This window comes from Pezoporus wallicus, unplaced genomic scaffold, assembly GCF_028554395.1.
Source record: "Pezoporus wallicus isolate ANWC-B61680 ecotype Strahan unplaced genomic scaffold, APGP_CSIRO_Pwel_v1 contig_3486, whole genome shotgun sequence".
Classification (NCBI taxonomy): domain Eukaryota; kingdom Metazoa; phylum Chordata; class Aves; order Psittaciformes; family Psittacidae; genus Pezoporus; species Pezoporus wallicus.
Genome location: NW_026642292.1, coordinates 8007974 through 8028767, shown reverse-complemented (window position 1 = coordinate 8028767; position 20794 = coordinate 8007974). Strand labels below are relative to the sequence as shown.

Genomic DNA, 20794 nt, shown 5'->3' with positions numbered 1-20794 from the left:
ATTTATGAAGAGAAATATATTACATATTACTAGTTACATGGGAATATGAGCTAAATAACAGACCATTGAACTATATTCTTCCAAACAAATATTTTGAAGTACTTAAACGAGCATAAGAAATAGAACAAAGGAATTAAAAAATGTCGTACAGATATAATAGCAGCTTTTATGGAATGAGCCCACAAGTATCTGTTCTGGATTGCTACTGGTTTTAATGCATACATTGTACTTCTAGAGAAAAATGGAAAAGAACATGGGTACTTTTAGAATGCTTTTTTAAATAAATAATTTAAAATAAATGTATTTACCTTATTAATAAATATATTTGCATTATTTATTGTAAATATACACAAATTCCCACTTTTTTTTAATGCTAGTGAAATGAAGGAATTAATGTAAGCACTTGTTTATATGTAGAATGTAAGCGCCTACATAGATGTTTGGAGCCAGTGCAAAAATGAAGTATTTTTTCCTATTTGTTCATTGTCATTTTTAGTATGTGTAGAAACAGACACAGTTCACAAGGAATATAGCATAAGAGAGATATTGTAACACCTTGCTAAGCAATGAGTTACAGAGAGATGATCAACTTAGCAATTTAGTGGTTGTAATGCTATTGAAAGTAGGACTTTTAAATAAAAAGAACCAGTTCACTGTTTTGAAAGAAGTCATATTCTACTTTAAACTGTCATTCTGTATTTCTGCCTTGCAATTAGATGATATTTCTAAAATGTCAGTCCCAGATTCTGTTGTGACCATCATCGTAATAAAATGTGACAGCAAAGATATGATATCAATACTTTTTCCATAATTAACATTAAAGATGTCTCAAGGGTTAAGTACAAAGGTTTCCACTGAATGGTCTGCAAGCTTTGTGCCTTTAAAATTTTTTAATACAGCCAAAACTGGTGACAACCAGGAGACAAATCTATGAACAAACCCGTTTGGAGAGAATAGTTTTGTGGTATGTGATGTATGTTACGTAAATGAGCTTATTAGGACTCTCATCTATTTTATTATTGGTGCCCAATTTAATAGAGGCATTTAAAAAACAATATTTCTGCCTGACTCCTTGAAATGAAGAAGATACATTGATATAATTGAGAGCAAATGATTGCATGTTGTGCCATTTAATCATGTCATTTTTCAATTGCTGTTTTTTGCACTTCACTGCATACTTATAGAATATTTAGTTTCAGTATAGATTAAGTCCCACAGTACGCAACTGAGTAGAGTTCCCATATTAGGTGACATTTTCTTTTAACCTTGAAATCAGCAAAAGCACACAGGTTTGGCAGTATTTTTCTAAAAGATGACAAGTCATCATTCATTTCCTATCTTTGTCATTTAGCTTTTTTATTTTGAGGAATTACTTTCTTACTAACATTTTTGCAGGAATTACTGGGTTTCTTTGTCATTCAGAAGCAGAAATGCTTATTTTCACCTGTAAGAATGTCCTGTAAGAATGGAATTTGAAATATAGGGATGCATCACCCAGACAAGAGAATTTCCAGCAGGTATTACCATTTCACACAAAACACTGAAAACTACATTCTACCCAACGTTTGTGAGAATATTGTTTCCTCTTTTCCCTTCATTGATATGTTAATGCTGTTAGCCATGATACTTAAAAGTTTTTCATTAGCACTTTAGAAAACCGAAGTGCTTCACTAGCCAGAAATCAGAAGGCAAATTACAGTTTTTCAAGAGTTGCTATTTGATTGTTGTACTCATAAGGGTAGCTTCTGTTGCCTTAATTTCTGCATATGCTTGTTCTGCTAAGTAACTTGTCTTCCATCAAGTACCAACTATTGCAAGGGAAGGAAGGGTATCATTCCCTCCCTCACATCCCCACATCTCCCTCACATACCCCCATCCTGTAACAAGGAGAAAAAGTAAGCCTTTAACAGACCAAGGTTAGACAGAAACTTCCTTTTAGATCTGTTCATTCTAGAGTTATCTGAAGAAAATCTTATTTCATTTTTCTAAAAGCACCCAGTATTGCCCATACACAGAAACACAAAATAAGCCTAGAAATAGCATTTGTCTCGGTATACTTTGACATTTCTTCTGAACCGGAAAGCACAAACAAAATCCATCTGTATAAGTTACTATTTTCCATCTTCCAATTATTTTCAAAGATCTATTTTCAAAGCATCTCTCCATGTACCTTTATTACACCTAATTCTAAAGTGAAAGCAAGAAAGACAAATGCTTGAAATACCTTCAGATCCTGTAAAAACTAATTCCCCAAACAGTACGTAATAAATGATGCTGCATAAATCATATCACAACATTTCATGTAGTGATTATGTGTGGTTTATGTGGATTTGAATGAACTAAACTAATCTTAAACTGACTTTTAAACTATTTTTAAGCACAAGTAGTGCTACTGAAGTTGCTGAGAGCCTTAGTACTTTTAAATGGCTAATATTAAGCACCTGTTCAAGAACCTCAATGGAGCTGTGCTTCAGTAGCCAACACATTGCATTGTTTGGGAAAGCCAACTTCCCAACCATGTTCTTCAGTCTTACAGAGGAGGTGGTGCAGCACAGCTCGGGCATTGATACACTGCAGGAAGTATCAGGTAGGGATAGAGGAGGTTTTGGGGCTTGAGGGGTCTAGAATTCTTCAACTCCCCATCTTTCTATGCCTCCCATATGCTCTAGGTCTGCCTAAAGCTGCACATGTGTTTCTGGTCATAAGCCATTCACTTAGGAGTCACACAGCTATGCAGAGCACCTTCTGTTCAGATCACAGCTATGTCCATGCCTATAGATAGTGTCATTAGCCCATGGCTCAGAAAGATTGTTTGATGTCATTCGACTCAGCAGGAGCTTTTCCAGATGATTTAAGGAATGGTATTAACAAGCTGTGAAAGTAGTTTCAGCTAGCCCTTTTTGGCTATGCAGTTGATAGCTTCAAAGCACTGAAAATAGGAGTAGGCAGAGGGAAGAAAAATCTTCCAAGATTCTAGCACTGTGGACAGGAATTCTCAGCATGGGGAACAGTGACTTGTAATAACATTATAACAAATAACACCTCAATGTTATCAGGGTATCTGTTGTGAAGCAAAGGACTCTGACACAAAGTCAAGTTCAGCAGCTGCGGTTACTGTGTATGCTCTTAGCCTGCAGCAAAAATGTCAAGTGTATTAATTTGAGTATCACTGTAAATGATTTAAGTGAAAGTGTTTCATGTTTGCAAAGGCTTGAATTGTATTTACAGTTACTGCAGCTCAATGGACACATGATATTGTGAGGACCCACAATCGAAAGTGTCTGATCTCTTAATCTGTACTTCAGCAAATCTTTTTCATGCACAGGAGACTAAGCGAGCCTGAGTGATGCTCCTCAGTCTACTGTTAGATCATATCCTAATTTTCTGAACTGTCAAGTATCCAGTAGCTTATTATAACAGATGTAGACCATCAGGCCCAAGCCTCAGTATAAATACTCATCATTTCTCTTTTTTTTTTTTTTTTTAATTTAGCATGAATGATAGCTGTTAATTCGCAATGTAGAATGCACCTTGCAAATAATTAAAGTAACCATGGTCCTGGAAGCATAGTTTGCATGTACAATTGACATATTGAAAGGTTTTTATACAAGCGTGCCATTTTAACAGTAACAGAACATGGGTGGATATGCAATACTGTGAGATACCATGTCATAGGATACAGCAGTTATGGTGTTCCTTTAGGACACTGTATACCAGACCCTAATACTGGTTTAATTCATAATTGTTAGTGCTATTATATAGGGCTTAAAGATACCTTTACGTGATTAAGTTCCCTGGCTTTTAAAGTATTGTTGCTATAGCCAACTCTTTCAACACAGTTAGATACAAGCAATTCATACTTCTCCATTTTAATATTAACCATAATATCATGTAATAAAATTGAAACAGAAGTGTCATAGGCCTAACTGTACTGTCACAGCCATGTAAATCAGAAATAGCTTCAGTAAAGCTACTGTTATTATGCTGGTGTAATATTGATGTAAATTAGAAATGAGTTGGATACTGCAGCTCTGCTTTCAAGGTAACACAACGTAAAGGCCTCAGTTATAAAGGCTTATGAATGAAATACTCCTTACCTCATCATATTATATGGTATTGCATCAAAAAAAAGAACAATATTTATAAAAAATGACAACATCAGATAGTTCAAGGTAAGTTAATGTTGCGGGCCAGATTCTGTATTGACTTCCATGAATTATTGCGTATCTACATAGATTTGACTGCCATCGGTGTATGACTTACATCACTTCCACAAAACTGAATTGCTTAGCTATTATAAAATGTAAAATAAGAACCCTGGCTTTATCTTTGGGTAGATATTTTGGTTTGGCTTGGTTTTTTTCTGACATTAGTCTAATGAACAGCATCAGAAAGGAAATGTGCCAGACATGGTGGTTACATCAAGAACTGTGAAGGAAGCTAGTAATGAACTCTAGGAAAATAAATAAGGGCAAGTTCAGGAAACATAAGTGAAAATGCAGCTCTGGTATAAATTGAATAATAAAATTCCTGGTCATATTTTGCCATAAATACTGGTTTGGGAATTTGTCATTCACCTTATTTAAAATTCAGAAATATTAAAGGTATGGGGTTCTCTCATTATAGAAGTAATAGAATTCTAGCTATTACAGAGTTAGGGTAATTTAAATAGCTATAGAATGCATTATATCAATAAGTAGAACATCTGTATGAAATGTCCACCTGCTAATATACTACTCAGTGTACTTTACAATGAAATGTACTTAATCATTTTAAGACATCTTGTAATGAAGCCTTGTCGGGATTAACATTTTGAACACTAATACTTTTAGGCATTAAAATTTCTGCTTTAAATGAGATTGCATTGTCTTGTTTACCCTTGTTGATTAATAAGCAATCTGTTAACTGTTAGAATGGCCCAATTGTGCCAGTGAAAGTAAATTAGTAATTCAGCTGTGTTTGTGGGTTTAATCATCATTTCTCTTGAAGGCTTTGAATAAAAAAAATTGCTTGCACACTATCCATAGGAAAATTAAAGATGTATGTTTAGATGTGTATACTGATGTTTTGCTTCAGACTTTCAGCTTAGTATTATTGATCAATCAGATCTAACATCAAAATACTTCTTTGAGGTACAATATTTCTAAGTATAATTACCAAACTAAAGAAAAAGTGATATTAAAATCTGGAATTTGAATTCACATTCTATAGAATGTTACTGATTAGCTAATAACATTCAGGAGGGCAGGTCCTGATTTTTTATCAGTTAATACTTGTGAGCAGCTTTGAGAGGTGCGATGGCTTTTTTTTTTTTTTTTGCTGTTATGATTAACTGGAAGCTTAAAGGCAAATACACAGTCTTAAAAAAAAAAAAATATCGGAAGATAGTTCAGATTTTCTCATGGGGTCATGCACTTTCATCTGTAGCATCCCACAGAGGGAAACAGATGTTGGCAAGTTACAGTTTAAATTATCTGGAAAGCTCCCACGTGTGGAGCACAGTCGCATTAAATTCAGGAGTAGCACAGGCCTGTGATAATAGTCAAAATCTTGAACCATGCAATGCTGCAGAGATACAGGGTTCTGAAGGTGGGCCAAAGCAGTCATCCTCACATGTGTTTGTACCACTGATTCATAGATATTATTATTATTAAAATACATTACGAGTTAATAAAATCCCTATTTGACGTTGAACGGTGGTAGAGTGTGACTCTGGATAAAACCATGCTCAAAATCACCCCATGCCATTAACTGCTTCCAGGTGGTAGATCTCTCTTTAGTTTTTCATGTAGGGTGCATTATTTTTACTGCTGTTCAATAAGATTCTCAGTGTAGTTACTTGGGTTTCTGGCATAGAACCAACAGATCTTGGCTCCCATCAATATCCAGCAGTATCAGTGCTTAGCGATTGTCTCCCATCATGCAGTTCAAGTCAGACTGCATTCTTTGTAGCAGTATGATCAAATAAATGCAGTTAATTAATAATCCCTAAGAAAGATACAGTTATCATAGTATTTCTACATTTAACTGAATATAGACCTACCCTGGAAATACTTTATGAAAATAAAAAACTTTTGTAAAGAAATTTATACTGAATTTTATCCTTCCTTAAGGCTTCTTCTCTGAAAGGGTACATATGACCCATAATTTCTATTGGTTTTTTTCTAAAAATACACATATTCTTATTGCATGACTACATTTCATACACACATCCCGGATTTTTCCTAAGGAATTTCTGAATCCGATTACTGTCTGTGTAACTCATTTCAGATGTGTCCAAGTTTAATGCAAAAAAAGGGAAGAATAAACCAGTCTACATCATAAAACTTTCAATGTTATTAAGACAGTTAGATATGTATAGCATTTGTTTGAAGAAGACTGAAAGTAGCTGTACTCCTGTAGTATTAAGATTATGACTGTTTGTCTGGAGATAAAACTCTAAGCTTTGCCACTAAATATGGGAATTTATGGAAGAGCTGAAAAAAGCTACTGTAAAACAGAGATTGGGCACCATTAAATATCAGATAATAGTAAATGTTTTAATCTCCACAGTATTCCACACTGACATCTGTTGTTTGTCTATCCTGCAGTCTTTATGCTGTGAGATCAAACAGAGACGTCGTGGGGTAGCCTCTGTGCTGCGATTATGCCAGCACCTCCTGGATGAGCAGGAGACCTGTAACCTAAATGCAGATCACCAGTCTATGCAGCTGATAATCGTAAACCTTGAGAGGAGGTGGGAAGCCATTGTCATGCAAGCTGTCCAGTGGCAGACTAGGCTACAGAAGAGATTGGAAAAAGACTCGGTGAGTGACACTTGCTTTAAAAAGATCTCATGTGGTTTCATTCTTCGCAAGACAAACTTTTTCAGTGTGCTTTCTGCTGACTGAAGGTGCTATTCCTAGTCTTTACTGCCAACAATTGAAGCTTTCGTTTTTCACAAAGCATCGTATTCTATGGACAAGACTGATTACTAAGATAAACTCACGATGCATTTTCTGTTTGCCTGATATTTAATCTTATTACATCTGATCTTGTCAAATAATGAAAATAATTCTCTGTTGCCAAGTTGCTCAGTACCTAGTAGAACTGGGCCCAGAGACATATTTCACCGATTGTAAATATATTTCAGAAAAAACATTTTCTGTGTAAGTAAGACTGGTTTTAATGAGCATCCAAGCAGTAGAAGTGTATTTCACATAGAATGCCATGGGTATGTGATTAATATACAATTCTGTGTTATTGAATATAAGTAAAATGCATTAATTTGCTTTTATCTCAGCGAAATGATTCCTGTAAGGCAAAATAGCGCTCTGCTTAAACCATCCATTAAGTGGCATAAATTAGAAAGATTTTCTACAGCATAAAACTGCATTACAAAGCAGTATCTACATTTAAACAATAAACCATAGGGAGAACAAAATAATCCCTCCTGTAAAACCATTGGTTGCAATGGATGAATTGGCTCAGCGTGTGTTGTGCTACTATCATAATGCTGAAGCCTCTATACTGCAGCTACATTGACAGCAATTATAACTCTATGTGGTTCATATACTGAAGAACCTAGATGAAATCTGAGAATGTGACATATTTAGCTAACATAATCTTTTTAGGTTTATATCAAGCAAATAAAAGGAAAATAATGGTTGACACATATATGCTTCCTAAAATTTTCTAACAGTGAAACACTACTTTTAACTTCTTTTTGCTAGACTTTCTTTACAAAAATAACAGAAACTGTATTTCTTTAGTGCCGTTAGAGTAGTGTGGTATGAAGATATACAAGACATTGTTCAGAAATACTGTCAGTTCCTAAGTGAAAATACTGTTAGTCTAAATGGGCCAAGAAATGGTGAGTTAGTGAGAAGAATGCTGTGGATGAGTGAATTGTTTGAAGATAGAAGTAATCTGTTGCTGTCCTACTTTTACCAAATGTTATAAAGTAGGGGTGCACCTTGCCTGTTTGTTTTATTGGCTGCTTTGCTTCAGGTATTGAGACAGAAAGGGGACTTGAAGAAAGAATGGGTTTGAGCAAGCTTTCAGGACGGGTCAAACAAGGTGTCATATGAGGTAACACAGAAAGAAGACATCATACAAAAGCAGATGGAGTGTCAATGTTGGTTTTGTAAGCATAGGAGTGGTTTATTGATGAAAGATTTTTTTTCAGCCTTTCCTCATACATCTAGATGCAGAGAGGGAAATATTGATTAATGAGGAATGCTGTTGAAAACAGCCAAGACCAGCTAAGAGCTTTTCCTATACAACAAGCAGAAAAATGTCAAATCTTAATGATGCTAATGAAACTCCTTTGGGGATGGGTTTGATGAAAGAGACAACAAAGTATGTAGAGAAAGGCAGAAAGCCCAAATCCTGCTTGACATTACATTGCACACTCTCTATAACTACCGAAAGGAGGATGGAGAGAGGAGGTGGCTGGTTTCTTCTCCCAAGTAACAAGTGATAGAACAAGAGGTAATGGCCTCAGGCTGTGCCAGGGGAGGTTTAGACTGGATGTCAGGAAAAATTTCTTCACTGAGAGGGTGATCAGACATTGGAACAGGCTGACCAGGGCGCCGGTGGAATCACCATCCCTGGAAGTATTCAAAAACCATGCAGATGAGGCCCTTAGTGACATGGTTTAGTGACATGGCAGTGCTGGGGTAAAGGTTGGACTTGATGATCTTAAAGGTCTTTTCCAACCCAGATGATTCTGTGATTCCTCTCATAGAGGTAGTGAGAGCTGTAGATGTCGCAACTGATGCAGATTACCAGAAGGAGAATAGTCATACTAACAAGTTATGAAGAAAAGAGGATGTATGATGAGGACAGGGCAAAAGTTCCATTTTGTCTGTATTTATTTCTTGCTAATAGACTGTAAGAAGGAGGTGTTTAAAAGACAGGCAGAAGAGCAATATTAGATGCAATGGAGTTTACTTGAGCCTCAGTCCAGACACTGGGCATGCAGGTATCTGATTTATCTTATCAACCATCTACAAAGGAGAAATGGAAGCAGGTAAGGAAAAAGACTTGTTCATGTCTAGTGAAAAGCATAGAAATGGAGTAAATATGAGACAGAGCAATAGAAAAAAAATCGTAAAGAAACTATAACAGTAAAGCTTTTTAATTCTTTTGAGAAATGCTGGTTATATTTTTGTGATAGGTCCATCTTAAAAACATTTTTATTCACATTACTAATATATTACATTAATAGCTCTAGCAAACTGTTGGTTGGTGATATACAAAATGTTTAATGAGCTGACCAGTAGTAATAAAAACATTTGAGTTTTGGACCTTCAAAACCAAATGTGTGCAATATTAAACAACCAAACTAAAAATTAATTCTCAGAATGCTGAATTTTAGTTGCTAGAGGCTGAATATCTGTTGGATCTATAACTGCCCAACAGAGACTGAACTGAGTTTCTACTGTGTTTCTCTGAAAGGTAAAGTACCACAAAGATGATGAAATGCCTTTTTCATTTACAAAACTTATCATTTTGTTGTAGTACATAAATCTCTTCCACTGAACTTGGAACAGAAACAACTTGTATTTGTGATAGCTTAGACAGTGCTGAACAGAAGTCTAAATTACTGTAGTGAATGCATGTAATCTCCTTTTGCATGTGGGCAGCTGCCGTGTGGAAGCTTTCCTGTTTGTACCTGCTGTTACTCTAAATAAACTAAAGAGCATGATGCTGCTCTTGAAACAGGAATAAGTCTTGTGTTTCTGTTTGGGACTGCAGTTGATCAGGAGTTGAGGCATGGTCAGGGTATGGCACCTTGCTTGATGTGTGGATGTTTGGAACTTTACAAGGTGCATGCTGCTTTGTTACCATTTTGCCTAAGGTAGTCTGGAGTTACTTGCGGGCTTAGTTGACTTTCAACAGGCAGGGGCGTATCATTCTACTGAGAAATGGCAGCCATTTAGAGCTATCATGATGCTCATCTAAATTTCACTGTGGGCTGTTTTGTTTTGGAGCCTCTCAGCCTAGGCTTGTTTATAATAATAAGATCCTATACTATATCAGCATCTACAAGTTTTTCATGTTGATAAAGCTATCTGTATTCTCAACGTTTAAAGATGTCCCAGCCACTGCAGGATTCAGGTTTCTTTGTCTTCCCTTGCCTGAGTTGGCATGTCCTAAACTCCTTTTCACGTAGTTCCTGTGGAGTCATTTCTTGGGTAGGTACCAGAACTGTTTCTTCTGCTTCCCTATCTCTTTGTATTTGATGGTGTGCCAGTCCTGGCACACAAAAAGTATCCCTTGGTAACAAGTCTTTATTTGTAGTTGTCCACAGAATACTGTAATTTATGAAAACAAATGAGATGGTTTTATACCCTGGTGGCATCTGACTCATTCATGGCATCTGACTTGCTGACAGCAAATAAGATAGCCCAAATGATTATATTGTCTCATATTAAGACAAGAGTCACTTGCGTCTTCTAATGTCTTCTTAATTTGTGTACTGGGATCTTCCTTTGTCCTGTTTCTGCCCTTTTTTTATTCAGTCACTTCTCTGGGCACTTATAACATTACAAAGCTATGCTGGAATTAGCCACAAAAGGCTTTTATGTTTCTTTTGAATTGTTTGTCTTCATTGATGGTTTTCAATGTTTAATTTTGCTCAACTTTTGCAATAGTGGGCACCATAAGTTTGCGAATAACAAGAAGATATTAATGTGTACAAGCACCTAAAGTCTGGCAAAATATGTCCTTCTCATAAACCAGAAGTTATATCTAGCTTGTGAAATTATCAATAAGAATCACTCCAGAAGGCTGAAATGTGGTTAGATTCAGTAGGTAAATCTAGCTATAAAGAATTAAATATTCATACAATGGAAAAAACAATGACTTTTAAAAAAACAGTAGGACACTTTCTTACTGGAAGCAGTCCTAATCTGTTTTAGCAAAAGAGGTTTTTATTTCCTCCATCTGTTTTTTTTGTGGTAAATTCTTTCCCCCCAGATTTATCATTCCATAGTTTACTGATGTAATGTTATATGTCACCTAAATTTTAGCTTCAGAATTACACAGATGCCTTATAGTTTGCCTAACAAGACTCTTCTAGCAATCATTTTAAAAGAAAAAGAAGCCCGTCTGGCAATTGCAAAAGCAATAGCAACAATCCTTAGTCAACTAAATACAAAATTGCCATCTAAAATTCCTGCTCAACAGCTGGAGAAGTTTTAACTCACTGTGCACTTTCCTTTAGAGGGTCTAATCTACTTAGAAAACTGAACAGTTAAAAAAAGATTTGAGTCAGACTCAGTCATGGTCATGGCCGTAAGTTTACTGCAGTTAAAGTGCAAATATGTTCAATTGTTTTATGCAATTTTTTTTTTTTTTAATCTTTTGCTCAGCCAGTGGTGTAACCAGTGTAACCTGTGTTTAGCCTCACTGGATTATTCCAGCTGCTAGAGATGTTCACAGTTTGGGGATGTGCTGTCCAAGTCAGATATGCCTCTTTAGAAAGCTACAATGAAGTGATTGTGGGAATTCACTATTCTGGGACCGTTTTACCAATACCATAGTATATAGAAGTGTTGTACAGCTGTGGCTAGGAGAGAGACAAAAGTGTGGTTTCTAATAGGTTTTGTGTCTTCAGTTGCAGTTCAATATTCCTGCCTTTTTGGTGACTGGTGAAACTGCTTTTTCTCCAGACTGCTCATTCATTGAATGAGAAGCATATCTGTTTTATGGAGCAGACAGTCTCTTTTCTTATTCAACAGAGAGGGCTAATTATTGAAGGGACAGTATTAATCATGCTTTTAAAATGGGGATTTTGAGCTAAGGAGATTTGGGCTAAAGTGCTGTAATTCCCACTTTGTCCTGAAAATATCTGAAATATTCATTTGCCTGATCAGTAATTTCATTACTATGCTTTTGAAAAAGAAGTATCTTTATTTCTCTTGTTCTCCTGAGTCATACCATGTGTATACTGTGCTGTATGTCCAGCAAAACTCCTGTTTGTATCAGCTTGAAAGTATGCTGTACATCCAGTCACATAATTGAAAATAATAAGGCCACAATAAATGGGATGGCCTTGGGGTATAATACCCAAGGGATTCAATTGGTGTCACTTTGCATCAATGTCCATGCATCATGGTAATTGAGGTAACATAACCAATTACCACATTTTAATTAGAGTTGCAAGGACTTGGGAAAATCTGCAATGGTGAGACAGCTCACTTCAAAAAAAAAAAAAAAAGGCACCTCTCTCTTTTCCACAAGCTTGTTTCTGAGCACTGGAAGAGCCTGCTTAAAGCTCCGTTTAGGATTTTTTCCGGCTTCCTCTGTGTTTCATTCTTTATAATGCACTTTGAAAAACAAGTTGTTTAAAAATACTGTGCTTCTGATCTGGTATCTTTGTCCTTTTTCTCAATTTCTCTGTTTCTGTGATGCTCTCTGTAAAAGAAAACAGTTTTTAATAGTGCTAGCCATGGTGTCTCCTCTTCACTTCTCTATATTTAATTCACTGGCAATATTTTTTTAAGCCATGTGTGATGGGTTGACCCTGGCTGGATGCCAAGTGCCCACCAAAGCTGCTCTATCACTGCCCTTCCTCAGCTGGACAGGGAAGAAAAAATATACCGAAAGACTCATGGTTTGAGATAAGGACAGGAAGATCAGCAATTACTGTCACAGGCAAAACAGACACGACTTGGAGAAATCAGTTTAATTTATTGCAATCAAATCAGAATAGGGTAATGAGAAATAAAACTAACTCTTGAAAACATCTTTTCCCCACTCCTCCTTTCTTCTCGGGCTAAAGTTACCTCCCAATTTTCCTTCCTTCTCCCCTCCAGTGGCACAGGAGGATGGGGAATGGGGATTGTGATCAATTAATCAGATACTGTATCTCTGCTGCTCCTTCCGCCTCAGTGAAAGGACTCTTCATGTTCTTCCTCTGCTCCAGCGTGTCTCCTGCAGGAGACAGTCCTCCAGTGTGAGTCCTTCCCATGCTTCAGTGTGAGTCCTGATGGGGTCACAATTTCTGCAGCAAACATGCTCCAGTGTGGGCTCCTTTCTCCATGGGGCTACAGGTCCTCTGTCGGATACAAAAGAGGCTTCTGAGCAGCTTCTCACAAAAGCCAGCCTGGTAGCCTCCCCTGCTACATAAACCTTGAAGTGTAAGCCCAATACATCATGGAATGACACTTGTTCTGGGCTTAAATAAAAAAAAAAGAGCACAAGCCCCTTCCTTTAGAGGTAAAAAATGAAGTTGTCATTACTTTTTAGATAGCTCCACTAAGCAAAGCATTAGTTTCTAAAGTATTTTTATTTTATCATAAACTATTATTTTGTAAGGTGAGATCTAGCTAAGAATCTTGCATAAAATTTAGAAGTTCATCGGAAGTACATAACACAGAAAAGTACTGACTGATGATTAACTTACTTGGCTGAGGAGGGCACCCTACATGTTGTAAAGTGCTGAACACCTATTATATGACTCATGTTTGAACCTTTACAAACTGTTTTTTCATTATCTATCACAGGTAATTTTTGCTTTGGTATCAGACCTCTTCATATAACATATGACAGTACAATGTTGCTTGCATTTGTTCCTGTCATCTTGTTTTACTTATATTTCAATACTGAATACTGCTCACTTTGGTTCTTCCTTAAAATACGTAATTTTAAAGTGAATGGATGTTTAATTGTCGAGCCTGTGATGTGATGCACTATTCTCCTACTTTGAGGTGTATATGTTTTTGAGCTTCTGAGTTTCACTGCATGCCTGATTTGTGACATGGAATAATTATCTGTAGGATTTGAAATGAAGGTACATAAATGGCAAACATAGGCCTAGATTTTTTGGACTTTAATTGAAGATAGGAGACATGTCCCACATTCTTCCAAGAAATTCTGTATCTCTCATCATTTTCTGGAGGACCAGCGATAGTTATGATGGCAGCCACCATGTCAGCATGAAGTGTCAATGATGTGGCAAAACTGAAGCTGATAAAATCCTTCTTGTGCATATCTTGTTTAAAAAAAAATTGCAGACCAATTGTAGTTCCATCAAAATGAAATAAAAATTCAGGTAAATGTTGTGTTATATTCCTGAAGATATCTCCTGAGTGGTCACTGCAGTGGTGGGGCTTTAGAGTAAATAGAAAGAAAAAGGTAATAATACATTTAATACAGAGGGCTCTTCTCCATCATGAGAGACTTCAAAACTTTCTGTTGCAACTAACTAACAGCATAGGATAACAATCCAAAGGTTAAATGCTCCATGCAGTGTATCCAATCTGCTAACTTATTCAACTGTTTCACTCACTCTGGCAGATGTAATGTTTTAGCATGACTTTTAAAAAATGATAGGAAGCCCCAGGTTTATATTCGGACTCATAACCCCAGCCAAACCAGAACGAATTCCAGTTCTCTGAGAGAGCAAACACTCAGAGGTGGTCATGTGGGTTCACTGCCACCAAGTCAGACTTTTAACTGTTGGATTTTCATCATGTTATGGACTATTTAGTTATTGGTTGGATTGGGCTAATGGTTAATCCATACTCCAGAGACTATTTCATTATTTCATCATCTCTCTTAAACCATGGGAAGCCTGAACTCCTCCCATGAAGGGGGTGTAAAAGTACTTAATCCTGACTTTACTCTAGAGTCCCAGAAGATGACTTGGGAGTAGGCTGAATTGGTTAGGTCGGGAGAGCAAATGTACTCACTAATTCTACTTTGTTGCTTGTGTGACCTTTGTTATTTTCTGTTGATGAGAAAGGAGCACTGAATAGAAAGTCTTCACGTGCAGCACAGTTTCAGTGTGGACAATGCTAAGAACAGGCTTTGCTGAGGGCCTCTTCCAGTGCAGTTTAGCTTTGCTCCATAGGGTGAACCACCTAGAGCAGAAAGAGTAGTTCAGCCTTCTCACTTTTTCAGTCCTTTTCTCTGCATTGAAATTTCTAGACATACATTTCCTGATAATGCTGGTGGGGCTGATTACATGTAAAATTTTAGTTTGGAAGGCAATGAAACCTACAAGAACATTTCTTGTAGTTTGTTCTACCACAGTCCCACAATAACAAGTTTCAATCGCCATCAACCTCAGCTGGACTCATATACTTCTTTGAGATGCATATTTCTCTTCTGTCACTCCTTGCTAATTCTGCAGACACATTTAGTGTCTTTGCCTTCTCCAGAGTACCCAGCAAACTTTGTAACTTGAGGGGTAAAAGTTACTTTTTTGTTGTTGGCATGAACACAGGAAGATAAATGAAATTACTTTAAAAGTAAAGAGGCATTTTAATGATAAAATCGATTGCTGCAATACTTAATTACTCCAAGCCCCCCTTGATTTTTTTTTTGTTGTTGATGAAGCACACAACATTTCTTTGCAGCATTTGAAAATCGCATGTTTTTTTAGAAGACAGGTTTCTTTATGAGACTTGGAATGCATCATAATGGCTGATAATGGTTTTAAGCAAAAAAGCTAAAAAAGCAAAATAAATTAAGCATAAATGAAGTTTCCCAGTATTATTTTAAAACTAAACATGGTTGCTTGATCATGTATAAGTAATGCCCACAGGTCTTACTACAGTGAAAAACCCGCTTCAGATATTCAAGGCAGAAAATATCGTGATCACAATGTTACAAGACCTGGGTTCCTGGTGTTATAATTAGCTCAAAGCATAGTGTCTGAAATGGGTGTAAAATACCGCATCTGTAATAATGGTTTTTAGTAGTATCCTGTGAGCAGTCTGTTTCAGTGACTGGCAAGTCTTTAAGTCACAGATACTTCGATTTTTTTTCTCTATTATGCTCTGCTATATTAGAGGAAGAATTACATAAACTTTCTAGCTCAGTGCCACAAGGTTTTGTAGATAGGTCTACATATATATATTTATATTCTATAAGGATTATAAATTCTTTGGATTTCTTCTCTATTCCTTTTCTGACTAATTCAGATTTTTATCTGTTCAAATGTATAAATTCAGAGAGAGTGAAAAATTACCTAAAGTTGCTTAAACACTTTAAACTGTTCTATCTCAGCAACTTTCAAGGCTGGTCAGTGGTGCTGCCCAGTGAGAAGCTGGAAATCTTTTGATTTAGGGTTATAAAAAGCTGCTGCATTTATCCATGCAGCTCACAGATATTTCTGTTCCTCAGCTATCTACTGTCAACTGTGTTTCAGACTGGAGCTGGTTTGGAGTTGGATAAGAGAATCTCATAGCTGGTAGCAAGTTGCTAATACTTCTCTGCCGATCTGCCTTTTTTAAGTGGGCGATGTTCACAAAACCTAAAGAGATTTCAAATGCCAGTGAGACCTTCAAAAGTGCCGGTTTATCACATGGCTTTATAATTAAACATGCAATCATGAAAACACCGTCATATCTCTCATAGGTAATAGCATTTGACCCTCACTGGTGGTGTATCTAGCATTGTTAATTTCTTTGCCTTTATAGCTAACTACAACGTTAGTAAATCAACCTACAACAATTTTTTTTAAAAAAACAGTATTCCCAAAGTAATTAGAAAAATTCAGGTTTTGAGACAGCAGAATTCAATCCTATGGAATCTGTAAATGTGAGCTTTAGAACTTTATAATGGGAAAAGTCAACATCACAGTAACAGGTTTAGGGCTTTATAGGATGGTGGCAAAACTTCTGCCAACAGTCTCTCAATCTATTCATCTTTTTTTTCCATGCTACAAAATAAATAGTGGTTGGAACTGTGTGGGTAAAGCACTTTCCAAAGCTTTGATAAAAACACATTCCCTGTGCCTGAAACATTCATTAAAACTGGTGTGTAAAATATTCAAGCGGATTCTTAGGAAAAATCGATTATAGTAGGAAAATATCTAATATTTAGGAATTGGAAATCTGGTAGTTCCAATACATGCTGATGCTGAAAGAACTGTTAAACGCCATTTATACGGGGAAAAAAAAAATCATACAAAAGAAAAAAAATGGCTAGGTTTTTATTTTGGAGAACAGAGGTTTTATTTCAAAGGAACTCACTTCCTATTTAGGCACTTAAATATAGGGCCAGATATTTAAAAGTGCTTAGCTGATACTGACTTTCATTGCCATGCATTGTGTTCTGATTACAGGATGAAGTCAGTGTTTAATTTAGGTGCCTAATATTCACTAATCGTAAGATCATGACCAAGGTCAGTGTTGTTTAAAAGATTAGAGTTAAGGGAAATGCAAAAGTCACAAACTTGTGATTTTTAATTAGTTTAATGACTGTTGCACTGCATCTCTAATGACCCCAGCTCTGCAAGGAGGGGTATGTGAGTGTAATTGAAGCTAATTTTCTGATGTTCTGTTTCAAGAGTTATCAAACAAAATAGCTTTTAGAAAGAGAGGAAGAAACCTTATTTTCTGACAGGTTGTACAGCAGTTATTTCCATCTTACATGGCTGTTCCATACTGGAAGATAAGGCCCCAGTCCTCCAGCCATTAGGGAAACGTATTTGCAGGATCTTCAGTAAGTATATGCATAATCAGTGTTTCATTGTTCAATATTACAGGATGTTCAAGGAGCTGCATCCGCTGTAAGCAGACAGGGATACAGCGAAAAACTATTTAAAAAATACATGAAAATAAATAAGGTACAATTATTCACTCTTTTTCATAACACACGAAGTAAAAGGTACCAAATGAAATTATAAGGCAGGAGATTTAAAATAATCAAAAAGGAATATAATTTTCATGTAGTGTATAAAAAAAAAAAAAGAAACTTGTTCCTACAGGATATTGTGGACAGCAAAAATACAAATTAGTTCAGTAAGTGATTAGACAAATTGATAAAGGAGACATCAGTTAATATATATTGAATTCCAACTTCATAAGTCCCCACAGGCTGACTTCTCAAATTGGGAATGGCAGCTTCTATGCCACTCTATGTGTTTGAGGGTTTTTAACTACACTACTGGCCACTGCAGGAGATGGACTCAGCTGACTGGCCTGTTGATATCACCCAAAGTTAGAGTCTTTTTGATAGCACATGAGCTTGCAGATTTGGAGGCCTACCTATGCTTTATTTTTATGTACAGCCAAGAAGTTTTGAGGAATGTCTAAAGGGTTTTCATTGTATTTGGTTAGGTTTTTTCCCATTTTCAAAGACCAGGATGTGGTCATTTAGGTAATCTGTTCTCACCAGAAGAAAGCTTTGAAAAATGTATCCACTTAACAGTTTTTCAAGATATTTCTAATACCTTTTTCTGTAAAATATACCCAAAAAATATTTAATACATACATTTACTTATTTTTTTTAAATATGTACGTACATTTATGTCAGAGATACTATAATATGCATTAAATAACAAAATATAAATTGTTAGCAATGATGATCTGAATTTCATTTCTCTTTACATGTAAGACATTTATGTTATTGTTGTAGGTCTAATCCATATTCAGGTCTTCGTGTTTGCTGTGCAGTAATATGTAAATTACCTAGCCAGCTGCATTAAGCAGTGTTTGTTTATTCTATTTCTTTTGGCATCGCATATAACTGAATTTCTGCCAAAAATGTGGCTGCTTCAGGGAACACTGTTTGGGTAGAAGGAAGTTTTGAAAGGAAACACACATCATAAGTCTTTACTCTGTGAAACAGTAAAATCAAAACAAACTTTCTGTTCATAAAAATATCTGTATTAATGTAAAATAATGGGCTTGTAAAATGCAGGGAGAAAGCTGAATCTTTTTAGAATGCTCTGTGTACATTGGCTTTGTAAACAAGAATACAATATTAAGAGGCAGGGATTTTTTCATACATGGGAAGGGTGACTAAAACTGGTGAAATGTGAAAATGGAAAGTTTAAGGGAAATTATTTTAAAATGGCGTATTAATCTCCCTTAACCCATAGCATTTACATGCATTTAAATTTAGAAAAGCGGTGAAGTTTAAGTGTTAAAAAAGTTGCATTAATGATTCATAGAGCTATCTACTTATTCTTGCAGTCCTTTCAGTCTTCCAGTCTGACACTTCCTTTTTTATCCAGCCAGCTAATTTCCCCTCTTTTGTGAGGAGTAACTGTTTTCACACAAGTGCTTACCCAGCAAGCTTCCTTATTGTTTCATGGTTAATTATCTTCTTGAGCTTCACCTTCTCCAGTGAAGGGAGAAAGACTGGGCCTCCCCACAGCTCTAATGAAAGCTAGGTTTTACAGATGCACTGTGTGAGTAAATGCAGTGTCTGATCTCCCAATGTAATAAATGAGTTCTTAAACTTTATGGAGTACAGCTCATCCAGCAGGTTTACTGAACAATGCAGGATGATGCTTTATTTTTTTTTTTATTTATTTTTAAAAGGGGGGAGGAATATTGCTTCACTGTGAAACCAAATACCATAAACTGTTCGAAAATCTCTGCACGTTACACAAAAGGTGCATGTCAAACATTCAGATTCAGTACTAACCTGTGCTGCTTCATGCAAGTCTTTGGGCTTTATACTTTAAAGTTGTATCTTAACTACACTTATACTAATAATGCTAATACTAGTAGCCCTGTGCCCCTCAGATATTATGCCACTTTGTAAACTCTTAATACTTATTGGACTGTTTGTGCCTCACCACCACTGAAAATAGTCATGGATAGACTTAACTCTTCAGTTTATGTTCCAGTTTTAAGCCAAGTTTAAACTGTGCAACATTTAAAATAAACTCTCCTGTAATAAAAGAAAATTGAACAATAGCTTTAGTGGGTTTCTAATAATGAGGTACTCCCCATTTGTACTCAGCCAAACTAAGGTAGTCAAATATAAGCCTTTCACCAAAAGATATAGCTGGCCATTACTTCATCTACTTCTAAGTGAATTTCTACAAAGAATGTAATTTTCCAAGTGAACAAACCAAAATGAGCATATAATACTTGAGACATTGCGCAGGTTCTATTCAATATACTAGATTAATCCTCTTTTTCAAGACAGCTCCAGGGCTGTGTTGGCATGCATTATGTACAGAGAAACTACAAACATCATCACTTATCAGTCATGAGGACAAGAAAATAATATGGAAGTTCAAGGATGTGACGATCCTAGTGAAAGAGCTCTGCCTAGTGACTTATACTTGGAGATAAGGCTGATGTTTCTATTTTGCACATTTGAAAAGTACCTCTTCTTAGATATGGGTTGTGTAACGGCAAGGAGCAGTTGTATTGTTGTAGCATCAAGGTGCTTACCATTGTAATTTTGATTCCTTGCTAGGACAACTGCCTGCCACTTACTGACAACTGTGGTGTTTAACTTCACACTTGGAAATCCATAGATATTGGCAGACTCTGCAAGTACTATAAGTATGCAGTATTATTCTAGCCTTTGATTTTACAATACTTGCTTGTTGACTCCCCCCTAGTCAATATCCCTAATTTACAAATGGTGAATCAATGACTTCAGGAAGCACCTCAACTAAGATTACAAAGAAATTGTGTTGAAAATTTAAATAGGGAGAAAAAAAGAGTCTGTTCTTTTTGATAACATGAATTAAGCTAAATTTGGTAGTCTCTCAACTGCTTTATGAGAAGAAACTGATGATAGAGCCAGATATTTTTCATGCAGTCCTGTTCTTCATAAATAATAAAGTCTCCCTTTCAAGTATACAGGAAGAATTTTTATTTAGAAATTTAAGCCTCTCTCCTCCATATTTCAGTGAGAAAACTTTCTAGGTATCTTCTAAGGTCAAACTCCCAAGCCCTGATGTCTATTCTTTTGTACCTTATGTCTATCTGTTTCTGTGGTGATTCTCACTCTTTACTGTTTCTCACAAACGCTTATTTCTGCTGAAACAAAACTCTTAAAAACTCTGTGATTCCAGGTGTCCTGATGTGCCTGTTATAGG

General features: G+C 36.1%; 1 protein-coding gene across 6 annotated transcripts in view; it reads left to right on the top strand.

Moving 5' to 3' along the window:
* Nucleotides 1–20794, top strand: part of AKAP6 (A-kinase anchoring protein 6) — a 280671-nt gene that overhangs the window by 242669 nt on the left and 17208 nt on the right. For all 6 annotated transcript variants that reach the window (XM_057428430.1, XM_057428429.1, XM_057428431.1 and 3 more), the window contains one exon: nucleotides 6591–6806. In XM_057428430.1, coding sequence (XP_057284413.1) covers nucleotides 6591–6806 — 216 coding nt within the window. The remainder of the gene's footprint in view (nucleotides 1–6590; nucleotides 6807–20794) is intronic.